Below are 19169 nucleotides of genomic sequence, written 5' to 3'. Positions count from 1 at the left end.
AAACTTTGAGAAGTTGAAATGATTAAAAAAAGTCACTTACCTCTAACAATGCAAACTCTTTCAAAAATGAATAAAATAACATTTAAATGAAGAAACAGACATTAGGAATTATGAAGATGATTTCATATTTATTTTTAATATCAAATAAATCACAAAATATAAAAAAAGCAATAATTAAACAATAAAACTTCAAAATCCATTGAACTGTTCAAAAACAAAGCTAGAACTGAGAATCTATTATAACAGAAACAGACCTATTAGCAACACAATGTGCACTCCAGCTAATAAGACATCTTTTCCAAACAAAAACATTCAAGCTACAAAGTGAGGGACACAGAAAGGCAAAACATTTGCTTCTGATTTCTTTTTCTTCGTTTTTTTTTACTATTATTCTGAAAAAATAAAAAGGAATGGGTTGGGTGGGCAGTTGGATTTCAACTAATGCATCCATGTCCATCTCCTATCTTTTACAATTGAAACTTTAATGCTCTGCACTGAAACATCTGATATGTGAACGAGGACTTTGTAGGAGTGTAAATAATAGTCCATGTGCTTATATGTGCCTTAGCATGGAGCAAACCATTCCAGGCACATTCCGACATAACTCTACTGGAACAATCCACTTGTCCTTTCAGATAACCAATAAGTTAGATAGTAGGTAAAAATAAAACCGAGCTAAAGGTTTACTTAATTCCCGGCTCCAGCTCCCAGATTAGTGAATGATTTCCCTAAAGGCATGTTCTTACACGCAGACAAACTCTCCCATAAACACACATTCTCAGTCTAAGGAGTCACCCGGTGTCCTCACTTGACCCACCCGCTCTTTATCAACCAAGACATTCTTTCTCCGACAATCCCTAGCTCATTTTCTCTCAGTCTGCACCATGTGCCGGGTTTATTGGATGCTAGGGGAGGGCTGTGGGTTTGGATTGGCCGTGGCTTGGCGTGGCATAGTGTACATGGCTCCCAGGAACTGATCGGCGATCCTCCCGGCCTCCCTCAGGCCACTCAGCAAAGCGCCGTGCACTGTGGCGGGATAGTTTCTGATGGTGTGTTCACCGGCGAAGAACAGACGTGGAACAGGCTGCGACACACACACACACACACAATTGTCATCACATCCACTTCTACTACGTCAAAAGGAAATGAGCAATATACAAAGATGCTCACCTGTGAGGCTCCAGGTATGGCAGGACCAGGTGTGATGGGCTGAGCCATGAGATCATAGTCATTACCAGAAGAGCCGGCTGCGACGTACGAGTACGAGCCTCGAGCCCAGGGGTCTGCACGCCAGCGGCTCACCACCGTCTCCTTCGGCTGCCATGTCAACAGAAACAGAGTCAGTTTGTTACCCGTGGAGAACAGCCACATGCCCCATACACCGAGAGAAGGCCACAGTGTCTACAGCTATGTTTCCATCCACCTATTTTTATATATCCATCCACCTATATTTATATATTTTCCATCCGCCATTTGGATGTGCGCAAAATATATATATATATATAATAATAAAAAAAAAAAATCAGTAGATGGAAACACCAAGATCTGCATCAGTTTTGAAAATGTGCATAAAAAACATGCGCACAACTGGAGTAGAATAAACTTTTTATTCAATAAGAAAAGATGCGCATAAACTACGATGGAAACACCTTTACTGAACAAATTCCAGTATGTGCATTAAAAAAAAGGTCATGTGATTTTCTATAAGAGATCATGTGATGATAAAAATGTGTGTGAATGGACAAACCAGCAGGCTGAGCACACTGTACAACATCTGAAGTCTTGTTTTGGTCATTCTAATACGCCTTAACTGTTTCAGTATTAGTGTTATTATATTATTAATGACCTCCAGAACTGTCAAGAGTGTCTGTGCTCCGCATCTCATGCCTTCCAACGCCACCACGTGTTCATTGCGTGTCGGTATCGTCTTCTGAGGCGCAAGTCATTTCATTAAATAAGGAAAAGATTCACGCAGTTTTTCCTACCTACATAAATTCCGTTTTTACTGTTGATATTGGGCGCCAGTTAATCAGGAAGTGACGATATTGTTCTGTTTGACTTGTTGGATGGAAACGCTGCTTTATTTGAACATCTTTTATGCGATAATCCAGTTTTGCGCATAAAGTTAATTCGCATCTTAGACGGAAACATAGCTAATGTGTAGCGAGAGATGATGTTTTCATTACATTTTAGTAGAGGTTTCCTCTTGCAACAGTTGTATATAGGGCTGCACAATCTATTGTTTCAGCATCAATATCGCAACATGCGCATTCGCAATAATCACATTGCAAGATATGCCGCATTGAGTATGAATTATGGTTGACCAGGAGCCACTAATACGTTTTACCATACTAGTGTGAAAGTTTAGCATTAGCATGTGTTTTGAAGGCATTTGAGCATTTCAAGAGTTGAAAACATTTGGACACAAAAAAATGATGTTTGGAGGTGTAAGAAAGATTAATTAAATTTAATGATTTATACAATTTATGCAAACAAAAAAAACTCTTACTTTGATTTTGTCTTGATTCTAGTCAGTGAAAATAAGATTATTGCTTATAATTTTGCTTGTCTTAAGGAAAAGCTCTTAATTTAGCTTGATTACTTATGAAGGTGAAAACAAAACAATATTTTTTTATCTGAAATCTTTTAGATATTTAGACAAGAAATGAGACAAAGAAATCATGTTTACATTGTGATTATTCAATTTCTCTACCTGAATACTGTTAGACTCTCCAGAAAACTGTCAGATAAAGCTATTTAAACCATCTTGTGAAACCGTATTCATATCTCAGTATTCATATTGCAGTTTCTAATATTGTGCGGCTCTAGTAGATCACAAAAACCATTGTAAAGTGCAGAGCTAGAAATGAAGCAAGCGCCTCTGAGCTCACCTGAGGGACTGCGCTGCTTCCAAAGATGCCCTTGAGGATGGCCAGACAACGGCCAACGATGACATCATCGCTGATATTCTCCATAATGCCTGCAGCCTCTCCTGCCATCAGAGCTAACAGTATGGGGGCTGTGAAGATGCAAAGGTCAGGTTCAATGTGAGATCTAAGTGGCATAATTATGCAACTATAATTATCACACAGCTTTTCATCAACTTGTATTTTTATGACATTTACTGATTATGGTTGAGGTGCAAGCTCATTCCTGCCTGTTATTACGTTCAGATTTTCTTTATTGTAATTGTATAACACTTTAAACAATATAATATAATTATACTTTATAATTAGTATAATCAGCCCAGGCTTCTGAGCAGAGATCTGAAATAACATTTCTGACTTAAATTGCTGTACATATGAAGCTTAAATGAAGCTTTGTTCACTTTACACTGAAAATCAATGCCATAAATTAGAAATCTGTTGTGTTTCAGATGAGGTTACTACTTCAAAAAATAAGATTTTGTTCCACAAATTACCAGACACTTCCTGTTGATGACCAAGCTCCATCAATGACCATATAAGGATGTACCATTACCATAGAGTTTGGGTGATCTGAACACTTTTTTTCACAGGTTTCACACATTTTTTTTCACAGGTTTCATACTTTCAAGTGTATAACAGAGGCAGCAAACATACATGATCTATTATTTTTTCATTACCTTTAAAACCTTTTTTTAAGATTTGTTTTCTTCAAAAATCTTTTAAATTCTTGCCATGAAAATAAAATCCAGGTTTCTAATAATTTATCATGATTTAGCTAAATTCACTTCATTACTCTAACGTAGGCATGGGACGATAACCGTTTTCAAGGTATACTGCAGTTTTGAAAAGTCAAGGTTTTAAAACCGCCAAAAACTATATCGTTCCTATGCTATATGTAATATTTTCATCTACTTTTTTTAGTTCTTCAGAACAGTGGTTCGCAAACTAGAGGTCGCGAGAGTGATTTAAAAGTTGTGTAATTTTCAGTGATTATAATATATATTTTTCAGTATTACAAGTGAAAGCTAATATTTTCAGATTTTTAAAAAGATATTACTGACTAGTATTTTTAAAAGTGAATGGAACATTATAACTGTGCAGCGAATAACTCGCCAGTTATCAATACAGCACGTGTGTGGATGTGAAAACCGGAACAGTCTACTTTTACTAAAGAGCAAGACCCCATCAGACAAAAGTAGGAAACCTCAGAAATATCAGGATGAATTCATAAAGTATTTAGGACACATTCAGGCAGAATGCATCTTTGCACTTGAAACGCAGAGGCTCAGGAACAGTTTAAAACACTTGAGATGTCAATTTGCTGCAGTAAACAAAGCCTGCAACGCTTGCCCGCCTTCACAATCTATTATTGGCCCACTGCTCTAGAACTGAACGCGAATGATTGGTTAAAATCAGCTGTCAATCACTCAGTCAATGCCTTCTGCCTTCAGACGACAGGAGCGGAAACAACCACGAAAATGTAAAGCACTGAAGATGCGAATGAAAACAACACTGACAGATTTAGTTTTAGAAACCACCTAAAGCTACAAATAATGGCACCTCTGATTACTGACCATGTGGTGAATGTTAATCCACCATCTACACTCTTCGAAGAGTGGATAAAAGACTTCCAGTGGCTTCAAGTCCGCTATGAAAATAACTTAAGCATTCACTGTAAAGTCTGTAGAACGAAATTTTCAGGTAACTGTTTGCCACATCTACACATTTTAAGCAAGGAAGGTTCTGTTTAATCCTTCACTTAATCGCCAGATGCTGTCAGCCGTGCAAGTGGCAGCTATATGTAATAGTTAACACCACGTACACCAATAGTTAACACCACGTACCAAGCAAAAGGGCTTGTACCGACTAAGATTAAACAAATTTTGCAGCTCATGAAAAGACCGGTATTGCTAGTAAAAAGGCGTATGCAAATGTCCGTAAGCAGTCCGTGTCTCTGCATATATATTTTTCGCTTGGTAGTTTTGGTTAATGTTGATTTCAAATGCAATAAATATGTTTATAAAACTTGTAGTAACGGCGCTCATAATTGGTGAGTGCGACTAAATTTTGGCTGGTGCGCCTACATTTTTAAAGTTAGGAGCACCAGTGCTACCAAGCAAAATGTTCGAGCCCTGTAATGTAAAGTAAATATTGTGAACAGCTTAGAAGTTATTTTTATTGTTTGTATATGCTTTGGTAGTGGGGGGTCGAGAGTTCTTGACTATCTTACATTGGGGGTTGCTGGCTTAAAAGTTTGAGAACCACTGCTTTAGAACAACAGTGTCTCCAGCAAAAAGATGATTCATTTGAATTCATTTGAACTATTTAGCCGACATGTTTACTGTTCCAAAATATTTCAAATGTTTCTCAAAAACAAAATATATTGTGTTTAATTGGGGAAAAGTGGTTGTTTTTTACCCAGACATTTAAAAAGAACTTATTTTAGAGCAGTAATCACAATACCATCAACTGTGAAACCGTAATATTTTTATCCAAGGTTATCATACCGTCAGAATCTTATTCTGATAGTATGAAAACTATTTTTTTTATAATAAATTTTAATATTAACCATTTACTTGTGCTCCTGGCACACAACACAATTTATTGCCTATATGACCTATACCTCCTTTCCCAATTTAATAGCCAGAATTATAACAGCATTGATTTTAAAAAAATTACGTTCACCTTTGTAGAGGTTCCAGAAGAGAAACAGTTCTCCTCGACTGGCTGTCGTGCTTCCCACATGGCCAAAGAGGTTAACGCTGGGATCCCAGAATACTCTATCAAAACACAACACCACCTAGGACACACAAAACACATTTGAGAAGACAGGCCTTTTAAAAGTGTCATTTGACATGCATTATATGATCTGCAGAGCACAGCACACTGAATTGTGTTTCAACTCATGTGGTCCCAGACATCAATGTTTTTTTTCTGTGAACCAAAAAAGAAATGCAAAAGTCACCCAAACTCTCTACCAATAGTCTTGCATACAATAACATCATACAGGAATCACTCGACATAAGGCTAAGAAAATTATGACAGAATTTTTATTTTATTTATTCTATTAATTTATTAACTAAAAGTGCAGTGATGGGGTGAACTTCCCCTTTAAATAAACCCAATTAAAAGACCAGCAGTCTAATGCTGAATCAGCATAATTCAAATGTGTTCAAGACCACTTAAAAGGCCACTATTAATTATACTACCATCATGTGACCACTTTGTCGCACATACATACTTTTTGAGATCATTATACAGATAAAAATACATGATAGAAAGGGCACCTTGAAAATGGGGGGGGGGGGGGGGGGGGGGGGGGCCTGAAAGCAAGCTTCCTCACTAATGCATGCTTTCAACGAGTCAATGAAAAACTGTTTCAATGTACATTTCTGACATCCTGCGGTGTGTGCAGACAGCTGGTTCTGATATAGCAGCACTGTGAATGAATCCAGTACCACACTGTGCCCTCTTGTGACAAAACCTGAGAAATGGAGCAGGACAATTGCATAATACTGCAGCATTTTTCTGCTGCAGCTGAACTAGAAGATGGAGCGAGGAGAGCGAGAGAGTGCAGAGAAGGAAAATGACGATGACGCATCCCGGACACTCAATATACGTAGGGGTAAATTTGTTAAGGACTATATATAGAAAGATACCAATATCCATCCCTTTAGATTTGATTTGACCTAACCAGCCCAAGCTAATGTTCACTCTGGAGTAGCCTAAATGGATTGGTTTGATATTCTCATAAAATGTCCCATGCTGACACAGACCAGCACTGTCATTACATCAACACCTCTCTCATCTGCAATGGATTAAACGGGTTATTCACACCTTGTTGAGATTTCCAAAGCCCATTCTCTGGATGGCAGCCGTCTTCCATTCTGGCAGAGGAGGAACAAACTGTACGGCCGGCGGCTGCTGTTTCATCACTCCCAAAGGAAGGGTACACAACACGGCGTCACATTTATAAATGAATGTCTGGGTAGTGGAGCGAGTATTCACCGCAATCACCTCGCAACCTGAGACAGGGAGGACGTGATGGTCATGAACACAAACAAAACACACCAAAATACAGACATAACAAGAGCTTGAGTGACTGACTGACTCACCAGATGATGTGTATCGGACCTGTCTCACTGCAGTGTTGAGTTTGATATCCAGACCCTCGGCAAGGGCCACCGGGACACACGAGTACCCGTTCCTCACAGTCAGATGACTGCCCGTGAACTCAAAATCATCATCCTGATTAAACACAGATGGAACAAACACTTTTGTTTCCTGTAATTTGAATTTACACTGGAAATCAAACCTATGACGGCTCATCTTCATATCTTTCTGCAGATTTCTTTTGACACCCTTTTCTTTGGCTCTCATGATCAGCAATTGGTAAAAAAAATTAAGTGATTTCAGGCTTCTATTTTAGAATTAAATCTTGCCTTTTGATGCTAAAAAGAAGCTTGTTTCTGCAACTTTTGTCTGTATTGGACTATATGGCGATGGTATTTATAAGCATGCATCTTGTCAGAGTTTGCATGCTTTAGACACTGTTTACATGGTGCCCTGAGGTTTATAACAAATCTAAAATCCCTCACTTAAGATTATGTGTTGTACACTACGGTAGGATGGTCTGCTTTTTCCACTGGTAGGCTCAGGCACTGGCATATCTTTGTTTATAAATCTATTCTGGGTTTACTCCCCTCATATCTTCAAACTCACATTTGTAAAAAACCTGTCTCTAGCAATATCCTTCGGTCTTAGGAAGTTTATTTATTGTCTATACCAGTGGTGCGTACTGAAATGGGGAAAAAGTCTTTAAAATATGCAGCACCTTTTGCATGGAATAATTTCCAAACAATGCAACAGTTTAGAGAGTAGGTTTCACTACATGCTTTTAAAAAGATTTGAAATATTTTGGAGTTTGAAACATTGGCCTGTAGATGTTCTGAATCGTTTTTAACTGTCATTGTATGTGTTTTGATGGATAATGTTACCTGTTATTTGTTTGTTTGTGTGTTAAACCCATGTGAACTGTATAATGTCTAATCTTGACCAGGACGTTTTTGTAAAAGAGATTTTTAATTTTAATGTGCTTTTCCTGGTAAAATAAAGGTTATAATAATAATAATAATAATAATAATAATAATAATAATAATAATATTCAGGTTTTATATTAATTCAGTAATATTATTGAATAACATGTAAATGGTTGTATAATTAATGTACAATGCAATTTGTAAAGTATTTTTTCTGTCTTTAAGTGGATGTATTATGTTAAAAAAAAACGACATTAGATCTGTAAACCAAACAAAGCTGTAATTCAATTTGCATCAGAAACATGAAAGTTTCGTTTCTATTTTGTTAAATTTTCAGCTCCTGCACTTTCAGTCATTCCACAGTCATTTTATTTATTTATTTTCTTTTTTTAACGAACTGCTGTGCAGAAATGGCAAAAAAAACAACAACTACAGATTCTGTCTGGCACTGCCTATGACCTTGGCATTGTTAGCACCGGTTGAGTTACATGAACACTCTGCATGCCGTATGGCCATTAACACATTTTTTCCCAGTCTAGATGTGGACATTTAAGCACTTTGGCAGTGCAGCATTTTTTATTATTATTTTTTTTTATGATAAGGATTATAACTTAAGTATTACCTGTATCTGATTTCACAGACAGCAAAGCCCAATTTGAAGTACTTGTTTTATGTAAGTGCAACTACAGATGACAACAACAAGCAAAAGCAGGATGTGACAGTGATGAGTTTTTCTAAAAAAAAAAAAAATTCTCAAGCCCCATGTTTTAGAATGTTTTGTTTTCCAATGAAAATAATTGCAAAGTAGTAAAAAGCTTTTGAGGGCACACTGCCTAAAACATTACAGGTGCTTTGCACGAAAAGGTAAGCGAGCTGTACCTGATCCCAGTGTTTGAGTGAGAGTGTTGACAGCGGTGTGGCATTGGCAAACTCCAGGTTTGCAAAGTGCCAATCAAGAATCTGACGGTCTCTCGAAGACAGATACACATCACTGAAAGAGATCCAGTATGACATTACTTGGACTCCATTCAGCAGTTTAACCAGGTATGTTAATGTGATGTCAGTGGTTTTGTTATTTTCTTGATTACCTGGGTGGGTTGGCCTCTAGCTCCTGCAGTCTCTCCTCTAGTTTAACCTGCATCTCCACCAGCTCATCGTACTCCTGCAGCAGAATCACAGAACAGCACATTTTTTAACATTCATATAACTATTCGATTTTTAAGAGGTTGAACCAATGTGGATTTTTAAATGGCCAGTGATGATAATGATCATACCCAATAGAGATGATAATCCCAGATATCAGGGTGGCCAGTGTCTGACTCTTTATAATGCATTTTAAACATTGATGCGATATTAAATATATGCCTTTATATGCTTTATGAAAAAAAATATTCAAAATAAATTCATGTTAAACACAAATCACAGTTCCAAGCTAGACCCTCCTCTCTCCTCAACACTCAAGAGTGATTTTTTTGGATGTGTACATTGTTTGTTTAAGGGCAGCAGAAGTTATTTGGTCTCAGAGGGCAGAATCATCCCTCTTCTGAGCAGGGCAGCAGTTCACCCAGCAAACCAGCACAGGACTATTTAAAGAGAATCCTCCCCTTCAACCACATCACATAACTCTAAAATATCCTGCTACAGTTTCTCTGTGTCAGTTGGTTATAGTCTGCAGTATCTTGTTTTTAGTCATATTAAGACCACAAGCACAATGAATAGTACTATTTTTCATTCATTCAGTAGTATTAAAAAACAGAACATTACAGGTATAGGCACAAACTTCAACTGTTCTCATGACTCTTTTTGACAATAAATACTTTACACAAAATAATAAGTTTGGTTTGGAGTTAGTAAGAAAGTTTGTATGTTGGAGGTGGTAAGAAAACAAAGTGGTTTTATTCATTACACAACTGATAAAAAGTGACCCTAAAGACTCTCAGTGTTAATAAAACTATTTAAATGAACAGGTGGTTATTTTGAATATTCTATTGATTTTTTTTTTTTTTTTTTTTTAAGTTTTTAATGTTAAGTTTTAACAACTTTATTAATCCCACCAGGGGCAATTAGATTAGGGTAATAGCATTTCATGATACAACGAACACATAAAGAGACAAATCACTTACAACAGTGTTTAAAAAAACAAAAAAAAAAAACAATCCAGCATGCTTCATAAATAACTTCGTAAATAGTAAAAAAAAAATAAATTAAAAAAACCTTGGAAAGACGCATGTATTAGAAATGTAAATTTAAAACTTGCTAAAGTGTAATGTTGTAAAGCCTTATTGCCTCTGGAACAAAGGTAAATTTCATCAATGAATACATAAAAATGCATTATGGTTTCATAAACATACACTAAAATCTTGATACATATTAAAGAAATGTCTTCAGATAATTTGAGGAATCATGTTCCATTAAAACCTGAAATAATGGCTGCTGAAACTCTCAATCCAGGAATAATTTATATTTATATTTTACAAAATTAAATTGTATTAAAAGTTAAAGCGATACATCAAAAACAGTTGCAGTCTTGGCAAGCATACAAGAGTTCTTTCAAAAGTGTTTGGAAAATGGTACTGACCCCAAAATGACTGGTCATGCATATTATGAAAAACAGATGATTTCGCCCCTTAGAACTATTAAGTCTGTATGTACTTATTTGTAAAATGTACCTTCTGAAATCAAGTTTTGATTTGGAGAATATAAACATCTGAATAAAACCACTCTCAATTTTGCAAACTATGAACCAAAGATTTAACATTTCATCTAGATGAGAGTTATGCTTTAAAAGTACATCAGTTTAAAATGAGGTCTAACCTGTATTAAAAGTACATCATCAGTTTAAAATGAAGTCAAACCTCAGTGCGAGCAAACAGGCGTTGAAATTCCTGTTTCAACCATAAATGGTCCGAATGCTTCTAATGGGCAACAATTGAGAGTGATTATGTGAATTAACATGCTAAAATCTCACCAGTGACGACTGTTTAGGTTAGGAATTTAACTTTCTGCACTGCGGGTGCTAAAGAGAGTCCGACAGCGTTAGACTGTGGTTTGGAAAATGTACTAAAACAACCCAACTGAAACAGCAGGCTTAAATGGTATTATACTCCATTACCAAGCGCAGAGGTGTTTGGCATGTTTGGAAAAAACTGCTGTGCAGTAAAAAGACACTGAGATCGAGCATGACACATCTGTAGTCTCTAAACACATTAGATAATGTCATTACGGATGCTTGCTTACTGAATGAGTGATTAGCATCAGGGCTAAGTCCGTCTATTTCAGAAACAATGTTCACAGTTTCAGATATTGGTTTGACTAAACATGACCTTCATTTTGATAAAAATACAAACAAACCAATTAGGACAGAAGTACCACTTTTGCCATGTATACAATTGTTTATATTTTTTTGCTCACAAAAATTAGAACATGAAAAGAACTAACTGACATGTAGGTTTATGCTATCTGCGTTTCTAAATTTATAAGCATGCCCAAACTATTAAAAAAGGTCTATAGTCAATGTGGGATGAGGTCATGGGGGTTTGGTCAAAGTGGGAAGTTTAGTCTTCTACCTTGCAGAGTGCTGTGAGGTCTCTGTGTTTGCTCTTCACCAGGAACTCAGCTGTGATGTCTCTGGGTGGCTTTACTTCACTAGCCTCTTTGTACTGCTGATGAAGCTCCTTCACTTTCTCCTTAGTAGACACCATCTGGACAGAAAAACACAATCTAAGTAACTGTGTGCCATGAGTAAGCTGTTAATGAAGGATGTATGTCAATTACCTTGTTCAGTAGGTCTTTGAGCTCTTCTTGAGTCTTCACAATCTTCTTCCAGTGTTCGATCTGTTCATCTTTTACATGTTTTTCCTGTAGCCTGAATATAGAAGAGTAGCACTTCAACAACACATTGCTACTCTACTTTATTAAAGTATAAAAGTCAGAAATTGCTTTTACTCAGAGGCATGTTTACAAATGCTCAGAGAACATGAGGCAAATAGAGTTCACTCACTGTATGACCACTTCCAGTGCTTGTCCCAGAGACACAGGTTTATTGTTAAGAAAGTTGAAGTCCAGCTGGTGGCTGAGGTATGATGTCGCCTCTAACAGGCGATTGAACTCTTGCTCTACCATCTCATCCTTCTCTTTAGGGACCTTTGGCAAAGTTACAAACATTTAATAAGCACTTGATAATATTAAGCTTTTTTTCTACAGAAGAATATTTAAAAAATATAGCTCAAACTGTGGTCTTTGCTGTCCCCTGGTGATACACTGAGGTCTTACAAAGCTAAATGATCAATCTGAGCAATAAAGATTGTCAGGACTTTTTGCTGAGGCAGATGATTAAAAGTAATGATACAAATAATGTTCAGTTTCTTGCACAGACTGTTTCTCTTTATAAACTCAAAGTATTGTCAGGAGCCACATGTATTAATTTTGATATTCCTGCATAAATTGTTGAGTTTGAACATGCCAGCAGCTGCTTGCTTGCATTGTATAAACATAATTAAATGTTTAATGTTCTAATGAAGAAAAAAAATAAGTCACTTATATCTTAAAAGGTCTGGAGAATGAGTAAACGAACAGAAAACTGTACTTTATTTTAGGGTGAACTATCTCTTCTACTAATACACTACATTAATAATTCATCAATTCAGTTGCACTATTAAACAATGCAGACAGATTACATCTTGCATTTAGTGGATCAGAATGCACTATAAAAAGAGAACGTCTGTCGTTTAACAGGTGTTCACTTCCATCATGTTCTTGGACAACAAACTGTGCTGAACAGATGTGTGTTCATATAAAACATACATTATAAACAAAAATGATGGCACTTGGCTTTCTATCTGAGTGTTTGAATAAAGTTGTTATAACAGTTCCTCTAATAATAAATGTTGTATGATAATATAAACAGATGTACTTACACTTGTGCAGCGCTCTCCCTGTATAATCAGGGCAATCCATCAGTTTAAGAATTGAAAATGTGGTGAAAGCAAATGAGAGGTAAAAAGAACACATAGGAGAGAATGGGGGTGGTAAAGAGAAAATGTTAAGAAAGTTTAGAGGGGCAGAAAGTGAGAGAGAAAAAAAAAAGACCATTAGATAATTGTTCTCTCCAATTAGAGGCTGAGTGCTTGCCTTTTAACAGCCAGTCAGATGAAAACAAGAGGAGCACTGCTCTTTCATATTTTATTTAAACAGCACATTAATAGTCTGAAATACACACTGAGGTCTTAAGGATTGTCAAACGTCTTTATTTTACATTAAATTGTGTTTTGTTTACGTTATACTCTTATCTTTAATATTCCATGTATGTTTGATTTTTACTTCTTATATTTCAGCATGTATAAGTTCAGAGCGTTCAGCATATCTAAGTTATCCATGTTATGAGACGAGTGATGCATGTCTGACTACATGTTTCAAGAATACTCACAGCCTGTCCATTGGCCTCATACAGGGGACACTTCTGTTTTATCTTAGCCAGCTCCATATTGACCTGTTTGCTGACCACAGCCATAGGGTTTCCACCTGAAATACACACACACTTCAGTTCACTTCACTGCTGCAAATGTCTATGAAATATCAACCTGAACATATAGGACTCTTTTTCTATGGTAAACAGTGCCACCTTCTGGAGAGAAGAGTATTTAAATATGTCTCACCCAGTCCAGTCACCACCATAGCACCCAAGTCAGCTACATAGTTCCCTTTTCTGAAAGTGGCCACTCGTCCACCAACTCGATCCTATAAAGATCAATCAAGGTTTGTAAAACATAAAAAAGACTTTGAGTGAAAACACTGTAGCACAGTGCACTTACTCTTGACTCCAGAACAGTCACATCCATCCCAAAACTCTGCAGTTGTCTTGCTGCTGCCAGCCCTGACACCCCGGCACCAATCACAATCACCTTTCCAGTCTTCTTTGCTATAGGAAAATAAGACAGGTTTTTTAGAACAACACAGAAGTACATATAAAATGCTTTCTGTGTCTGTTTAAATGGCAGCTGCAAACATGCTACTAGTGTGTTCTCCACATCTGACAAATGAAATATAATTGATTGTGGAAAAAGCCTTATACTGCTGCCATCTGGTCTGGACAATATTATCTCTAGATGTGATGTGTTGTAGCATTGAGATCAATTACTTGGCAGAGGCTTTACTCTCTTGTAGATGCCAAAGTTGATAAACCCATGTCTCTCTAAATAGCTGTGTATCCGGTGGACCAGGACGGCATCACCTGCACAGAGAAACCACAGACAAATCAATAAATATGCACAAAGATGGTAAAACAGATACAAATATATTTATACATTTGGTGAACTGTAATCACATCGAATTACTTATACACACTTACTGTTGTATGGAGCTTCTAGCTGCTGCACTGTGGCCTCAAAGGTCAGCTGGACTTTGGGATTGTCCAACCATAGCTGAAGCTATTTATTCAAAAAAAAGGGGGATCTTAAAACATGTTCTTAAAACATTTCTGTCTACACTAGCATTATAATCTTTGCTCAGAAAAATATTTTAAGAAATCTTACAGAAAGCTTTTTACTATGATGATCTGGGATTTGTAAATATTTATTATTATTAATACTGAAAAAAGTTGTCCTGCTTGGTTTTGATTTTTTAAAAACTTTTGTAACACTTTAAATGTTTTTAATACCACTGATCAATTCAACATCAACATTGAATACAAGATAAAAAATAAAAAATAAATGAGAAAATTCACAAATACAGTGATCCCTCACTATAATGTGGTTCACTTTTCACGGCCTCGCAGTTTTGTGAATGTTTTTGTGCAATTTGACATGTTTTTTTTCTACAGCGCATTGTGTTATGTGTTCTGTTTGGCTGTAGACCATTGTCAATCAATCTCCTCTCTGACTCTGATGTACTGTACTGCATGTTTGCAAGTTTTCTCACTACAATGTTGATAAAATGTTCTGCACCATCAATGGCATCTGCGATAGCCCCAAAAGGCAGAGGAAGATGCAAACCATCACACAAAAAGTTTAACTTTTGGACATGCTAAAGAAAAGTAGAAGTTAATAAATAAATGAGGATTAAACGTTTTAATCTCTGATTTCGTTTTATAATACTAGACTTATTTTTCTACAAAATTTTGAACTCTGTGAGTGATTAAACAAGAGGGAAAAGTGTGAAAATGTTAGGTCCAATCCCAATTCTATCCCTAAGCCCTTCCTCTTACCCCTCAATTTGCGCGTTACCGTCAAGGGGTAGGGGTGTCCCAATTCTCTTTAGCTTGAACGTTTAGGGCTAAGGGGAAGGGGTAAATACCACACTCGAACCCAAGGGGTAAGAAAATTTCCCAGAATTTACAAGCTACAACGGCAGGGCAGTTGCACCCGGAAGTAAGGAGATGCGCAAATTAGTATTTTTTGTCATTATTGTTAATTTTTACAACAAACAAGCAAAAAGTTTTAACATATTCATAACCGCGTTAGTGTTTTACCGTTATGCTTTTACATATATAAAAAAAGCTAAAATAAAAACCGCTAAATTTCACTATCTATAATCTCTAATAATAACAACTCCTGTACAGCAATTCCACAACATTCTGACACTCGAATATGTTTTTACAATGTCTGCTATAATGTTAATGTTGTTTTTGGTGTGTTTACATAGATGAATATGGCCACTGTGTAAATGCACAGTAGTTACAATATCATTGCCACATTAGATCGTTATGATAACATGATATATGCCTTTAATGATTTCCTGAAGATAAATACCAAAAAAATAGCACAACTGGAATAACTACAGAAGTCTCGATCATCTGATCCTATATGAAGCAAGAGATTGCGATGACAATTGATGAAGTGAGTAGGTACTCTAGTGCTGTCCCATTTCTTAGGGGTAAATTTTGAAGCCCTCCCCTTCACACTTGTTTTTAAGGGCCAAGGGGTAGGGGTACAAAAATAGAATTGGGATTGGGCCTTAATGTCTCTCTGAGAAAAGTGTATAAAGTGTGTAGTGAGGGGTTTTTCAGCCTTAAAACATCTATGATAAATGTAAAGAATTAAAGCTGACTACTTCGTGGATTTTTGCTATTGCGGGTTATTTTTAGAACTTATCTTCCGCGGATAATGAGAGATCACTGTATCACAGAATAGTTCCTCCAGAAGTGAACTCACTGTGCGGTTTCGGATGTACAAGAACACCTTCTGAGTATGTTGTGGTCCATTGATTATGTCAGGGAAGCATGCAGCTTCCTGTGATGTCATACGGTCATGTGGGAGACGGCTCTGAAAGGCGGCCCCCTCTACACCTGAGAAACCCAACATTTCAAATTCACAAATTCACAGCTATCAGTACCATTTTTTCTCCACTTTCTTTTATGAAATACTTATTTGTATGTTATAAAGCATTTTCAGAAAATTTGTAAAGTGCAAAGGTTTTTATTAAGCCACACCGTTTATACCTGATGGTTCCTCAGGTTCGCTGTCATTCTCCTCCTCTATTGGTGGTGCTGGTGGAGGAATCACCTGCTTGCGTTCTTTCTCAGCTTTAGCATTCCTCTCCTCCTCCGAGTAATATTCATCCTCCGAAAGATTAGCGAGACTTTCATCCATCTCCCTGTACTCCACCTGCAGCAGGAGGCACAATAAAAGCTTCATTAAAACCTAGCCCTGCTTCACCTGGGTTGAAAAAATAAAAGCCTCTTATTTAGACTGAATCTCACAATTGATCAATATACTTATGGCAGTTTAATTTTTGAGTGTGTTAAGTCTGGTTATTTTATAAAGCAAACTTCATTTAATATTTTACAACTAAAACAATATTTTATCTGATTCAGAACTTTTCATTAATTATCAAACAAAAAAATAAAGTTTTTTTTAACCAGCATTTTATAATTAAACAATTGAGAAATTATTCGAATTATTCCAGAGAATTTCTTGACATTAACAATATCTGAACCACAATTAAAACAAAAAGCTATACTACAACTAAATTGTCCGTAGTGTATGAGGGTGTGTGAATAGGAAAGTGTATGGGTGGTTCCCAGTATGGTGCTGGGTTGAGGCTGGAAGGGCATCCGCTGCGTAAAACACATGCCAGAGTCGTTCATTCCTCTGTTGCGACCCCTGATAAATCAGAGACTGAGCCGAAGAAAAATTAATGAATGAATGAAGTTCACATTTTTAATCATTTCACAAAATAAGAATGTATATTTAAGAATTACCAGTATCCAACCAACCGGATTGAATGCACTTAAACAAAAACATTCACTCATCGCTGCTAAAATAATAAAAACAATTATAATAATGCAAAATTATACAAATCAACCTATTTTATCACATTTACAAATTATAAATATTTATATTTTGTGTGTCTCTTTGGGTCAAAATGGAAAAAATATTACATATTTAGTATTATTTAAAAGTAAAAAAATAAATTCCATATCATTCATAATATAACTTTTTTTCCAATCCAGTAAAACTCAGCTAAATAAGCCTACCACAATCGTGCCTGTTCTCTCTTGAATAAGAGAACAGGAAAATTTATTGGAGATGTTTACCTTTGCCCTTTTACGTCGACTAGTTCTACGACCCTCTGCAGAGTCCTGATCAATCCCTCCTGGTCCAGGCGGGTGCGGCAGAGGGGGTCCACCTGGTTCTCCACTTGGGGAGGCTCTCTCTTTCTTTTTTACATCTGCTGAAATTGGGCCAGAGGGACCCGCCAGACCAGCCAGAGGGGCAGCAAGGGTTTCAGGAGCACGGTCACCACCGTTACCCCCTGACGAAGAGGAGGAGCCTGGGTCTGACTTCTTATTGGACAGCATCACAGATGACAGATGCTTCTCCTTAATAGAGGAGAAAAGAGATGAATGTATGTATACCAACAATAGATACCCAGACAATTAAACAGAGGCCAGAATGTTTAACTGTCTAAAGATCATGACTATATTTGACTCTTCATATACCAAACATATTTAGAACGTGCTATCACAGAGCACATGTACAAATACGTGTGAATGGCTATTCTCGAAACAACATAAGGTTTGCATACGTTTAATGTCGACGTTGTGCACCTGCGGTTTCAAAACAAATAGCTTTGAAATGAGCTTTTTTGAGTAAAACTCACATGTTCATTATTATTGTGTATTATTACTGAACGTACTGTTTATATTTTGGTTTAATATCACTGCTCAACAGATCGTGAACAACCCGTTACGAAACGTTCACAAATGCTCTAGCATTAAACTCAAATAAACCGATATTTGAAGCAAACTGGGTTGTGTTCATCAGGCATTCACCTGCATTAAAATACGACGTGAACATAGTTGCCTTTATCGGTGTTTAGCTTTACAACTGTAATGTATCGTTAAACAGTTGAGCTGTTTTAATGGTGCTAGCAGAAAAAAATCCACAAATTCATGACCAGAACATCAATCGCAGCTCTGAATGTTAGCTAAGCTATTAAAAATGTATTTCATAAAACGTTCAAATAAAACATATTTTGAAACTATGATGAAATGAGCGGATAACGTTAACTGATGGTCTGATGCAGTAGTTAGCTAAAATGCTATTGCTAGCGGCACGAGCTCTTCATAATGCTAACACAAGTAACTTTATTTATAACGAATGTTATTTACATTCAAGCTCCTCTTTGCTAATTTTAGTGTATATCTTACTAAATGTTAGTAATTGACATGCGTTAATCTCATTTTACGTGTTATGCTCTGTTTATATATGTAAAAATAATATTTTTTATATTTACCTCCTCGCTGCTGTGGGGAGTTTCACACAAAGAAACAGACGCCTGTCCTTGCTGCAATCACACAGCCAATCAGAGTAGACGGCAAGGGTGAAGAGGGTGGTATCTAAATCGTTCAGCACTGTAATTGGGTAAAAATACCATCAATCAAATGTTGCGGAAAGTTATACAAATTCAACTTGCATGTTTCACCTGTATGCAAAATTTATACTCTGAATCAACAACATCAAATGTCCCGTTTCCAAAACCATTTTACTAAATTTGGGATCATCTGAGAACCCTAGTAAACATGCAAGGGTGACATGCAAGGGTCTTAAAATAATTTTAAATTAAGTAGCCTACACTACTTACATAATTTGAATTTGAAATATGAACATGCTGAATTTACTAATCTCTATATAAAACGCGAAATGTATACCATAATAAACTATTTTTTTAGAAACATGGCTACAAGCTGTAAATACAGCAAGTT

At 36.5% G+C, this 19169-nt stretch overlaps 1 protein-coding gene across 4 annotated transcripts; it reads right to left on the bottom strand.

Annotated features, from left to right (window-relative positions):
* Window positions 1–108: 108 nt before the first annotated feature.
* On the bottom strand, window positions 109–18775 carry kdm1a (lysine (K)-specific demethylase 1a). 4 transcript variants are annotated; one of them, XM_056476656.1, is made up of 21 exons: window positions 18701–18775; window positions 17499–17783; window positions 16392–16566; window positions 16114–16247; window positions 14313–14391; window positions 14103–14195; window positions 13777–13883; window positions 13621–13702; window positions 13392–13486; window positions 12883–12900; window positions 11967–12109; window positions 11741–11831; window positions 11533–11667; window positions 9055–9128; window positions 8846–8957; window positions 7043–7175; window positions 6765–6952; window positions 5613–5727; window positions 2892–3019; window positions 1171–1317; window positions 109–1084 (listed from the first exon to the last, which is right to left on the bottom strand). In XM_056476656.1, exons 2-21 carry the CDS (start codon window positions 17760–17762, stop codon window positions 896–898), a joined length of 2502 nt encoding a protein of 833 aa, XP_056332631.1. In that variant the 5' UTR covers window positions 17763–17783; window positions 18701–18775; the 3' UTR covers window positions 109–895. The 4 variants fall into 4 exon arrangements, with proteins under 4 accessions (XP_056332631.1, XP_056332633.1, XP_056332629.1 ...); XM_056476658.1 differs by having other exon boundaries at window positions 16401–16566; XM_056476654.1 differs by having other exon boundaries at window positions 16392–16570; window positions 17500–17783.
* Between the last annotated feature and the right edge of the window lie 394 nt (window positions 18776–19169).

The sequence above is a fragment of the Danio aesculapii genome, chromosome 17, assembly GCF_903798145.1.
Source record: "Danio aesculapii chromosome 17, fDanAes4.1, whole genome shotgun sequence".
Lineage (NCBI taxonomy): Eukaryota > Metazoa > Chordata > Actinopteri > Cypriniformes > Danionidae > Danio > Danio aesculapii.
This window is presented reverse-complemented; position numbering and strand designations above follow the sequence as displayed.

Bases quoted from the DNA above. Each gene is read 5' to 3' on its own strand.
- kdm1a (XM_056476654.1), bottom strand. From the start codon at position 17,762: ATGCTGTCCAATAAGAAGTCAGACCCAGGCTCCTCCTCTTCGTCAGGG. The intron at 16,248-16,391 runs GTGTGGCTTAAT...TGGGTTTCTCAG, and splicing joins GGAACCATCAGGTATAAACG to GTGTAGAGGGGGCCGCCTTT. The intron at 1,318-2,891 runs GTGAGCTCAGAG...TTGACATGGCAG, and splicing joins GAAGCAGCGCAGTCCCTCAG to CCGAAGGAGACGGTGGTGAG.